General features: G+C 44.4%; 1 protein-coding gene across 4 annotated transcripts in view; it reads right to left on the bottom strand.

Moving 5' to 3' along the window:
- Positions 1–11,912, bottom strand: part of LOC114046348 (transcription factor Dp-1) — a 129,995-nt gene extending 118,083 nt beyond the window's left edge. For 2 of the 4 annotated variants that reach the window (XM_027866652.1, XM_027866655.1), the window contains exons 1-2: positions 11,829–11,912; positions 9,335–9,409 (exon numbers count right to left, since the gene is read on the bottom strand). In XM_027866652.1, the coding sequence (XP_027722453.1) occupies positions 9,335–9,346 (12 nt within the window). In that variant the 5' untranslated portion in view covers positions 9,347–9,409; positions 11,829–11,912. Of the gene's footprint in view, positions 1–9,334; positions 9,410–10,878; positions 10,898–11,546; positions 11,623–11,828 lie in introns of those variants that run through there. The other 2 variants (XM_027866653.1, XM_027866654.1) reach the window with 2 other exon arrangements.
- Positions 11,913–12,809: the final 897 nt, after the last annotated feature.

Raw genomic sequence — 12,809 nt, 5'->3', positions numbered from 1 at the left:
CTAGGCTCACTACTGTCCTCTGGCCATAGGAAATGTCAACATTTTGACAGGCCAACTACCTCCTTCTCCTTTCATTTTCTACCTTCATCATGGCCTGCCCAGGATAAACCCATCACCAGGAAACTACATTGTAAAGCTTGCTTTAGCTTTGCTAGTCCCACCTCATCAATACCTTCAGTTGCTTTGGTGTCTCTAATTGCAGGGCAAAAGGGCAGAGCAAAAAACTCCTCCCATAGTCTCCAATTACAGAAGGCTCAAAATCCCAGCCATCTCTCTTCATTTGCCACCAGCTACTCTGTTTGGTTTCAATATCATCATCATCTTCCTCATGCCCTTGTGCCAGGTACCCTTTGGCACTTCTATCCCCCTTTTCAGCTTCCTTTTGTGAGCTGTCTTCCCCCATTAGACTGTAAGCTCCTTGAGGACAAGGACTGTCTTTTCTTATTTGTATCCCCAGTACTTTGGACTATCTATCCATCCTAATCTTCTCTCTTCTTCCGGTTTCCGTAATAGCTCTCTCCTGGTTTTCCTAGGTGTCTGGTCCCTCTCATCCATTAAATGTAGGTTACCTCCCAAGGTTCTACTGGAACCTTCTTCTGTTCTCATTTTCTGCCACCTGTCTTGGTGTATTCTTCAGCTCTTGAGGGTTCATGGGTTCATTTATCATCTCTATATAGACGACTCCCAAACTATATAGTCAGGACTCATCTGTCTCCAGAACTTAAAGGCAGTAGTGCCAACTTACTTACCAGTTACTTCAGTAACCTTGCCTGTTAACTCTCCCTTACTTCCTTTTCAAGTCTTGCCTAGCCAACGGCTCCAATCCATGCATGATCTGATCAGAAATCCCATCACCTCTTGTCCAATATTGTAATGGTCTCCTAACTGGTATCCAGTGTCTCCTCTTTCAAGTCCATCCTTCACACAGCTGCCAAACTAATGCTTCTAGGACACAGGTAGGACCATATCAATTCCCCATCTCAGAAAACTTGAGTGTCTCCTTGGACATAGTATAAATTCCTGAGACTAGTATTTAAAGCCTTTTGCAATCTGGCTTCCATCTATCAATCCAGCTTTATTTTGTATTACTTTCCTTTACACATTCTTTTTTCTAATTAAACTGACCTACTACCTATTCCTCAAATTCAACATGCCACCTCCTGTTTCCATGTCTCTACCTCTCTTCATCTGTGTCCCTTAGAATCCCTGGCTTCCTTCAAGGATCAGCTCAGGTCCCACTTTGGATGGGATGTCTTTCCTTATTCCCCTCACTTGTCAATGCTCTCTCCTTCATGAAATTGCTCTGTCTGTAATATACAAGCCCCTTAGGGGCAGGGACTATATCCATTTTTATTTTTGTCTTCAGTGCACAAATTAGAAAAACTTTTAGGCTCACCTCTTATCTGAATGATTCTCAGTGTTTTTAGTCACCCAAACTCTAGTTATGTGGGACAAGGTAGGGGGAGAATGAAAAGGAGAGGAGGGAGAGAGCTGTGAGAATTTCCAACATTATTGACAAATTGCTCTATGCCTTTTGAAACTTTTCTCTAACTTCTGTTGAGTTTTATCTTCTGTTACTTCTATCATTAACAGTCTAAATAAAATCATAATCAAATTATGTCTTGGTTAAGCAGAAAAGAAGTTTCATTACTTGCCGGACCACAACAGCTAGACTCAAGTACTTAGGGGAAGTACTTGATGGCTCTCCACAAAAATACCATGATAGTGACCCCCATGATGGCTCTCTGCATAAATACCATGATGGTAACCCCATGAATGCTCTCCAAATAGCATGATCGTGATCCCAAGATGGTGACCCCATGATGGCTCTCCGCATAAATACCATGATGGTGACCCCATGAATGCTCTCCAAATAGCATGATCATGATCCCAAGATGGCGACCCCATGATGGCTCTCCACATAAATACCATGATGGTGATCCCATGAATGCTCTCCAAATAGCATGATCGTGATCCCAAGATGGCAACCCCAGGATGGCTCTCCGCATAAATACCATGATGGTGACCCCATGAATGCTCTCCACATAAATACCATGATGGTGACCCCATGAATGCTCTCCAAATAGCATGATCGTGATCCCAAGACGGCGACCCCATGATGACTCTCCGCATAAATACCATGATGGTGACCCCATGAATGCTCTCCAAATAGCATGATCGTGATCCCAAGTCGGCGACCCCACGATGACTCTCCGCATAAATACCATGATGGTGACCCCATGAATGCTCTCCAAATAGCATGATTGTGATCCCAAGATGGTGACCCCCATGATGGCTCTCCACATAAATACCATGATGGTGACCCCATGAATGCTCTCCAAATAGGAGAGTTCTTAGTAGGGTTCTTAGAAACTAAAAGGAGTGCCCAGAGATCAGGTCTGGGATCCAACAGATTGTGATAACTCCTTGCAGTATTTCTCTACCATACGCTTTTTTTTTTTCTGTTGGCCTTTTTTTTTTTTAAATCCATGGGAAGGGAATTAAATTTGCAAAACTATCAAATGGAAAATTAGGATAACACACAATGAAAGTTTAAAACTTCAAAGGTCAAAATGTAACTGTCAAAAGTTTTGAGGTCCTGCAAAGTGTTGGGCATCAATCAAATTCAAAGCTGTAAGAATCCAGAGTCTCAGAATCAGTGTTGGAAGGGAAGTCAGTAGCCATCCAGTCTGACACATACCTGCACAGGAAGTTCCTCTACCACCTCCAACAAGGGATCATCCTACCTTCACTTAAAAGCCTATGGAGAGAGGGAACCTACTACCTACAGACAAGAGCAGGCCATTCTGCTTTCAGACAACCTCAACTGATAGGAAGTGTTTTCTTACATCAAGCCTCAATCTGTGTCTCTGTTATACCTACGATACTAGGGCCAAGCAGGACAAGTCCAACATCTCTTCAAATACCTGCAGGTAGCTATCTTGTCTAAAGCTTCCCACCTCTCCATTCCTCACCATCTTGGTTACTTTTCAGTGTTTCAACATTCTTCCGAAAACAAAGTGCCCTAAATACTAAACCTATTATTCCAGAGGTGACCTGACCAGAAGCTTTCTAGAGCATAAACTATTTTCAGTTAAGAAATCAAAAGCATACTGGCAGATAATTCAACAGATTTTCCAAATAAATTCAAAAATTTAATTAAAATGATGGTCAGCAAAAATATAATTTTGAAGCCCTAAAAACTAAAACTACTATAACCTAAAAACTCTTACCTATTCATGCTCTATATGACTATGATGGTAATGAGAAGATACAGCCCTTTAAACAAAAGTATCAAAATTATCTTCATATTTAATTGATGATTTTATTCAAGTATAAAAGCTGTATTTCACATTAGAAACATCTTACATTTGAAAGTCTCAATTAAATAAAAAACACATATATACATATTTCCCCAAGCAAATTTGGGATCACAGGGGAATTTCAAGAATCAGTAACATTTTAAGGCTATTACCAAAATTAGAACTTTATGAGTTGCAAGAGACCTTACAGGTCATTTAATACAACCTCCCAATCAATGATGGAATGTCTACGATATTCCTAACAAATAAACATCCAGTCTCTGCTTGATCACCTTCAGTAATAGGAAACTCACTACTGCTTTGTAAGTAAATACATTTTTATATATTATATATAATTATATTTAGATTTATATTATATATATATATATATATATTTATATATTTTTTTTAGGGCAGCTAAATGGTACAGTGGATAGAATGCTGGGCCTTCAGTCATGAAGACTCATCTTCCTGAATTCAAATCTGGCCTCAGGGGGCAGCTAGGTTACCCAGTGGATAGAGCAACGGCCCTGAAGTCAGGAGGACCTGAGTTCAAATGCGGCCTCAGACCAAATACTTGACACTTACTAGCTGTGTGACCCTGGCCAAGTCACTTAACCTTATTTGCCTCAATTTCTTCATCTGTAAAATGAGATGGAGAAGGAGATGGCAAACCATTCCAGTATCTTTGCCAAGAAAACCCCAGATGGGGCTAGGAAGAGTCAGACATTACTGAAACAACTGAACAACAACAATATATATATACATACATACACATTTTAAAAAATATATTCAGTAGTCTTCTATTTATACATACTTAGTCTCATCATATTATAATCCAAAAATTTCAGCTTGATGTTACATTTACTGTGCTGCTATCCAACTCTCAAATACTGCCATAAATGCCATTTGGGGATTTTCTTAGTCACACAGGATACAAAACTGTCCTCACAGAAACAGCTTTCACAATTATGGGGCAGTGACACTGAGCACAGAACAGCACCTCACATAGGCTATCATCACAATTGCTTAACTTCCTTACCTCCTAGAAAGAAACGTCACAAACCGGCAGGAGGTGGCCCAGGAAAGAAAAAGAGCTAATGCTTTCATTTCAAATCACTACCTTTTCACCATTTCTTGGCAAAAACATAAATGTTATAAAGCACTGAGGGAACATGTGCTTCACCTTTCATTTAAGATCCTTTGCATTCACCATTTCAAAAGCTCAAGCACGTAATCTTCCTGACATTTTGGAATCTATCACTAACAGTAAGGAAATAGATGCCTTCACAATAAAGACCATTAGACTCTAACCAGTTTATAACGGTAGTTACAATAGCATTTCTCTATCTGCTATGGGCAGGACAGGGCTTTCACTTTTGAAATCTCATAGCTGCCACAGACATCTTTCCTCATGGCAAACTACTATAGGAACCTTTGAACACATTAAATGGTGAACTATAGCCATAGAAGGTCCTTGGTATCTAAAAAACCTTTTTAAAAGTAATTTCAATCCTTAGAGTAGTCAACTACCTCTAATAATGACACAGGGAACAGCATAAATAAATGAAATTAAGACACATGTATAATTTAGGCAGATAGTTTACATACAGATGTATAATTTAACAAACTCATGGGATGACTGTGAGCAAAGACCAAGTCATCTATTCCATGCCTATTCTTGGTCTCTGAATTATGGTGCCTAGCTCTACTCCTTGGCACACTCTAGGCACTTAAAACATCTGCTGATCAGTTAATTTGAAATCTTCACCTCACCAAACAGCACGATATGTAAACAGAGCAGGCTGAGTTTGAGTCAGAGACCTGAGATTTATACTGTCTCTGACTCTTACTAGCCCGGTGACCCTGAGCAGCGCCTGCCTCAGTTTCCTTATCTGTAAAGTGTGAGGTCTGAAGACCCAACAGCCTCTGAAGCCCCTTTCAGCTCGAGATCTATGATCACCTAGGATGCTCCTGACCTCCAACTGGAGGTGCTGCTCAAAGCTCAGTCCCTGTGCCACTTCTCTTATTTTCTTTATATTCTTTGCCTTGGAGATCTCATGCCATCTCAGGTGACTTCAATTACTGCTTCTACACATGCAATGCCCAACACTATCCCCGATTATCCTGAGTTCTAGACCTGTGCATTTCCAATAGCCTGTTGGACATCTCTACTTGGATGTCCCACTAGCACCTCAAAATCATCCCTATGAACACTGAACTTGCCATCTTCCTCCCAAACCCAGTTCTTCTCTCTTTCCCCATTTCTATTAATAGCTGAACTATGTCCCCATTTACCCAGAATTCTCTTTAACTTCTTCCTGGAGCTGGAAGACTACATCTAATCAGTACGCAAATTCTATTGAATCCACACTATGGTCTGCATCCTTCACTTCTTTTAAATTCACACTATTATTTCTTCTCACCTGGACTGTTCTAATAGCCTCTTATTTGATCTTCCTTCCTCCAATCTCTACCCTACACTTATCCATCCATGTCACCCTCTGATGCCTACTGAAAAAACTAAACTCCTTAGGTTGGCATGCAAGTGACCTGATGTTCTGGCCTCAACTCATCCTTTCCAACCTCTCACATTACTCTGCTATACTCCAGGCAAGTGGACCATTAGCTGTTCCCCAAACATATCTCATGCTTATCGGTTCTTCCATGTTTTTGCGTGCATTATCCCCTACACCTGTAATGTCCTTTCTCACCCACATCCACCTATTAAAAGTCTGCCGATCTTGAGGACTAGTTCAAATGTCACCCATTAAGTAAGTCTTCTTTAAATTCCACAAACTAGGTACTACCTCTTCCTTACTGTAAGCCTTTTTAAAAAAATTTTTGTTGGTATTTTTTGTTTTTAAGTCATCTAAATTTCCCCCTATAAACACTTTTCCTCCTCATCCCCAACTCCCTTCCAACAAACCATAACTTATAACAAAAAAATTCCCCTTACATCTTATGGCACTTAGTACCTCTTACTCAGATTATAGCTGTACAAGGTAAAATGTGATAACTGCATATATAATGGTGCCTCAACCCACATTCTCGTACAATAATGTCACGAGTATGTTTAAACCAACTTCACTGGAACCTCACAAAATATCTCCATAATGTCATTTAACCAAATGCTAAAAACTCAAATCAAATGGTCAGCAACTCTCCAAGCTTAAGTTTAAGTCCGAGCAGAGTTTTCCTCCAGGCCTTCTATAACATCATTTGGCTTCCTGTGTTTTCATGGTGCTAATAACGACAAAAGGCAATAGTAATTTGTATATATTATCTTCCCTACTAGAATGTGAACTCCTTGAGAACCAAGACCTCATCAAATTCATCTTTCTATCCCTTGCAGTGCCTCATGTCTAGTACCTTACCCACAGCAGGTGCTCAGTAAGGGAAACTTCTTCTAGCACAGTTTTTTTTTTTTTAATGCATTTAATGGTGATGAAATGGATCTAAGCAAGAGAGTAGTGAAGAATATGGCAATTCTAGACTACAGTCCTAAAAAGCCACTACTCATTATTCTGCTGTTGTACTAAATGAACTGAATTGCACTGTATCTACAGCCTGAAAAAAGTTGGTTTTTTTTTTTAGTGATATGCATCTGAAGATAGTTCTTTACACATATCTGGAAAACACACACTATACAAAAAAAAAAAAAAACCACCTGTGTTCCCTCTATTGAGGCAACTTTAAAAATGCAGAGACGGGTAAAGAAGGCCGATGCCATGATGCCATAACTAGGATATTCACATTCCCAACTGAATTACACAGGTTAGGATTCCTTGCTGGGAATTTTTACTTTGTTCATAGGGATCATAGAATTTAGAGCTGAAAGCAACTTAAGAGACCAATTAGTCTGACACATTCATTTTCCAAATGAGGGAAGTTGAGGCCCAGAAACATAAAAATGACTTAAGGTCACACAGGTAAGCAGTGCATTGACCCACATCCAGTACTTCCCAATACACCACAGTGCCTCAGATATGAGAGAGCCGGGCACTGCCAAAACTTACGTGCCTCATCTGTACCTGAGACAGCAACTGGATAAAGAGAAGCTTTAGAAGAGAAGAATTTTAGAAAATGAGACTTTTTTTCCCTTTAACCAAAGAGGAAAGGAGCTTTTACGTAAAGATGGCTTTGATCAAGAGCCTTTTGTCTCTGAAAATTCCAAATGATTTACAACGTGAATTTGTTAGTTTAGTGTAGTTTATAACTGGCATCCTTGAAAGACTTTATCAAGGGTAAGAAAAGGAATAAATTAGTTAATACATATCTAGATCACACGGGATATTTCTTTGGTATCCTGCACATGTCTTATCCCAACTTGTATGTAAGTTTCTCAAGGTCAGGGAAATGTATATCTTTCAATATCCCACAATGCTCAGTCATGGTTCTGTGTACTCTGTAGGTAATCAAATATTTCTTTATTAAAGTACTTTTAATAAATCAAAATATTGGGGATAATTAAAAACTCTGCCACAAAGTATAACTATTTTGAATATTTTTACATTTGTTACGTTGCGGGGGAGAAAACTTATCCAATGACACAATGCAGGGGCACATAAGCTATATTATAACCAGCTTCAGACTGTGTTCTAACTGTATAAAGTCTTTGCCCAGACACCAACTATAACACCATGGACCATGTGTGATAAAAATATTTATGATGATGAAGTGATTAATGAAACAGCCATTTTTAGGACTGAAAATATATTCATGTGCCAAGTAGAGGGCAAAGTACCCACTATGGAGTCAGAGGACATTAGTGAAGTGTACTATCTATGTGACCTTGGACAAATCACTTACCGCCTCAGTTTCCTCATCTATAAAATGAGGACTGAACTAGATGACTATTTGGTCCCTTCTACTTCCAGATCTGTGATCCAATGATTTATGAGACCAAGTAGTAGGATAGAGAAACAATGTACAAAAATATGTTTCATGATAAAAATGGAATCGAGATAAACATCTGGCATCCTTTCTTCCATGAATATAAGATTCAATAAACACAATGCCTTTCACTTGCAGGGGCAAGTTAGGTGGAAAGAGTAGGATAGGAACAAGTCCCAGCTCATTAATCAAGGGAACTACTGAAGAAGGAAACTCCCTTCATTGATGCAGGTTGGCATTTTCTTGGAAACTGACAGTCATAAAAAGGTGTCTCAAACCCAGAGAGGTTGCCTGACTTACCCAGGACCACCCAGCCTATGTATGTCAGTGTCAGGACTTGAACCCAAGTCTTCCTGGCTCAAAGGCCAGCTCTCTATCCAAATTCATCCCTCAGGAGGAGAAAATAAGGTAAAAAAAATGAGAATATAACACTTTATACTATGTAAAACAGAGGAATTTTGGCTAGAGGATGGTGATGAACTTGGGAGGCAGTAAGATTTGGCTTCCAATCCCAAGTCCAATTCCTACTACCTATGTGACCATGTTAACCTCTCAGAGCCGACATACATAACTGTAAATTGGGGATATCAGTAGTACCTCAGAGGATTGTGGTGAGGATCAAACCTTAAAAATGCTATCTTACTAGCCTAATTTCTATTGATTAAAGTGTTTAATTTACTCAGTTTTGTATCAAACTAATAAAGCAGTCTTTCTAAAAATTTTCAACGATATTTACACTTGATATAAATCCCCCAAATTGTCAGTCATTACAGTTACCTGTCTCTTGCTGGAAAGAAAGAATTCCAATTAACAGATTTAACAGGGCCCAAAAATCTTAAGTCATAAAGTGAAAATAATGACATTTAAACACCACTTAAAGTTATCATTAAGAGTATATTAGAGCAATAAGCACAAATGCGGAAACATGCCTGTATGTAGTTGTCAAGATCCCTAAGACTCAGGCATGTTTTCCTCATGTTTTGAAAGTCTTAAAAACAAGCTGATGTAATTTACCTATTGTCAACCTAAAATAAGTTAACACGACCATATAAAATTAATCATCATTTTTTTACTTAAGACCAAAAAGCTAAGCATTAACATTATATTTATATTTAACATTAAGCAAATATACTTACATCTTTTGCCATGTTACCAGATCCTTGAAATCAATTCTTTAGATGTTCACTCTCCAGAGAAGAAACAATAATCTTCTAGTAAATAAAAGGGCAAAAGAAGACACAATTTAGTGAAAGATAATGGTCGGCAAAACATTGTATCTTAAGTCTAAACTGATACATTTCTCCCTGAAAAGTCAATGCACTCCCTCCAAAGCAAAATGCACTTTGGGATATCAGGAACCTCCTCCCCCTTCCCTATGCATACAAGTATTCAATCCTGAAAGGAATCTACAAAAGCAACTGGGCTACTTCTTTTAAAAATAATTTAGGGGACTAATGACATGTAACAGACAAATGTTAGCGTCTTATACAAACAGCATATACAAACTCTTATTCCCCTAAACTACTAACAATAAATACCTCAAGCTTACCCCACTCCAAACTACTGACACAGTGTAATAAATATAACCATTTCTACAGATATCCAGAACAAGATTATGATGCACATAAGACCCCTCCCAGGAGAGGATATGATGGATAAAAGTAAACCCTCTAACCCTTACCCATGCACATACATGCCAACCTATATCCCATACATATGCATCCAGAATGGGCTCAATCCATCTTTATACTGCCAGCACAAAAATGCACAAGATAGATATGTAATTCCTCTAGCCCCCTCTCCAAAAAAAAACAACACTGAAAGGTGGAAGGGAGGATTGGGGGGACATTGCCCCTATTCTAGTCACAGTTGCCAGCTCCACTGGCCCAGCCCTGAGCATGCTGTTAACTCTGACAGGTGTGTTTCTCCAAGGGAGCTCTAGGGTTAAAGTAACTGCTCCAGGCCACAAAGCAGGACCCAGTCCAGGATCCACTCCACAAGCTCCATGTCTATCTGGGATCTAGATCTTCCTGACCTGTCACTAGGCCTCGGGAACTGCAGCCCAAGGAGGGAGAGCTCCCCCCACCCCCCACCCCCAGCACCGGAACTCGGCAGTGAGCTCTCCACCCTACTGCGCTATTTCAGCACCCAGGCTGGTGGAGGGGCTGCCCCCAGCCCCCTACCCTCCCGGGGTGTCCCGCAGGGAGCTGGCTGGAGCAGGCCGGAGCAGCTCCAGGCCGTTGGGGCTCAGGGAGCTGGTGGCGCGTCCCAGGCCCCATGGACAGACACAAGCAGCAGCTGCAGCTGCAGCTCAGCCGCCCGCCCGCCCGCCTGCCCGGCCTCGCCGGCCTGTGCCTCCCCCCCTCCCCAGCCCTCCTCTCCAGACCCGGGCACCACCCTGGCAACAGGCGCCATCCTGACCCTCCCCCGTCGGACCCCGCTCCCCAAAGGAGGCACAGCGATGCTGATGGGGTGATGGGGGGGGCTGGAAAGCGGCCTACCACCCCGCCACCAGCTGGGGATTCCCCCCCACCTTCCTACGTCCCATCCCAGGGACCCTTCCCCTTCTGCAAAGGCAGAAAAAAGGGGTGAGCACCCCAGAACCTCGGGCCACGCTGGCCCCTTCTCGTCTTCCCCCTCCTCCCTGGAACCCCACATCTCAAGCCGGGGGTCAATTCACCTGAAGGCGTCTTCCTCCCCTCCGTGCCCTCCCCCCCAAGCCAGGCCAGGAGCGCAGCGGAGCCCCGGAGCCCACCACCAACAGCAGCGGCTACAATGAAGAGGAGCAGCAGCGTGGGGTGGGGGGGTGGGGGGTATGAGGATGGGAAAGGGGGGGAAGGCAAGGTTTACCCACTGCACATGTGCAACACATACACACACACACACACACACACACACACACACACACACACACAGCACCAGGAAAAGAGACCCGAGGAGACACCAAGCTGTGTGCACGGCGCCCACACACAGGCGAGGCAAGGCGGGGGGCAGGGCAGAGGGGGGCCCGCCCAGGGGACCAGACCGGCCGCACGGGTTCCCCATCCCCCGCGGCTGGCCCTGCTGGCCAGCCTCCGCTCCCTGACCGCCCCCCCCATCCCCGGCCGGCACTAACTCTCCAACTAACCCCCCACACATTCAAGTCTCCAGCTGACCTCCACCATCCCCCAGCTCCATCCTTCCCGGGCTCCAGAAGGACCCCCCGCCATCCTTCCGCATGTGGCTCCAAACCTAGCTGCATCCTTGCACCCCAACCCCCATCCCAGGCTGCAAGCCCCCCCCATCAAGGGCCCCGCGTGGACGTGCACAAGCGCCCCCAGCCCGCGAGGCCGGCTCCGTGCCCCACACCTGGCTCGCCCGGGTCCTGGCGCCCGCGCCGCGGGGGGGAAGGCGGGTTGGAGGTGGGGGGAAGGTGGAGATGGGGAGCGGGGCAGCTCGCGGCCCCGCCGCTGCAGCCCCCGCGCACCCAAGCAGGGGAGAGATCACGGGGGAGGGGAGTAGATCCCGGCAGCTCGGGGGCCGGACTCGCTTTCCCCCGATCCCCCCCTCCCCCCCCAACTTCACTCCCACTCCTCCCCACAATATTGGGAGAGTTGGCCAAAGGGGGGATAAAAAAAAATTGAAACTTACACTTTGTACTGGGAGCGTCAAGCCGGCGTGACGTGCCGGCAACGCGGTGACGTGCGGCCACGAGCGGCCCCATAGAGACTGGCCCAAAGTGTCAGTTTCACCCCCGCGCGCTCCGCCTCGGGGAGCCGGGCGCGCCTGCGCGGCTTTTTCGCGCCTTTGGCTCGCTCCCTCCCTCGCTCCCGCCAGTTCTGCTCCGCCCCCGCGCTGGGCTCCCGCGGAGGACTCGGTGTGCGTGCTTGCATGTGTTGGTGTGTCTGAGTCTGCCTGGGAGAGAGCCGAGAGCGCGGGAAGCGCGCGGCGCGAAAACGTCAAAGTGGGAAAATTGAGCCCGCCCGTGTGTCCTACCAGGTGGTGTGCTTAGGAAAAAAGAAGAAAAAAGGAAAAAAAAAGGCCAGATTGAGCTCCGGCTCAGCAGGGTGCCCCGACGGACGTCCCCGCCACCTGCGTGCAGAGAGCCGCAGAGCGTGCCCCGCGGCCTGCTCCCACGCCTGTCCCCCACGGCCTGCGCGCCACCTCCATTCCAAACAATTCCATGCATCCCCAAGTGCCCGCCTTTGCTGGCCGCAATGAGGTCATCCGGAAAGGAGGTGCGAGGAGAGCTGCAGGCCGTGCCACTGGATCTGATGGCCACTTAGAGCTCACTGGCTAGCAGGGCCAACCCGCCCAGTTGTACCCTCATCCCTTAGTGCCACCGGATTGAGTCACAGCCATGTGCTCACCTCTGAAAAGGACCAGTGGGAGGGTTGGATGGGGGAGGGGTGTGCGAGAAACTGGGCTGGATTGCAGAGTCCAGTTCCAGATGGGGCAGCAGTTGTCATAACAGCGTGATCTAACCTTCCTCCCTTGCCCCAATAAAATGGGGATAAAAAAAAATCACCTGCCCCTCACAGGTATTGTGATGCATAATTAATGTTTGCAAAATACTTTGAGGTTCCTAGACCAAAGGCGCTGGGTATATGCAACATATCATTACTACATTAC

This window comes from Vombatus ursinus, unplaced genomic scaffold, assembly GCF_900497805.2.
Source record: "Vombatus ursinus unplaced genomic scaffold, bare-nosed wombat genome assembly UNPS02014781.1, whole genome shotgun sequence".
NCBI classification, from domain to species: Eukaryota; Metazoa; Chordata; class Mammalia; order Diprotodontia; family Vombatidae; genus Vombatus; species Vombatus ursinus.
The sequence above is the reverse complement of the archived record's forward strand: the minus strand, read 5'-3'. Positions and strand labels throughout refer to the sequence as shown.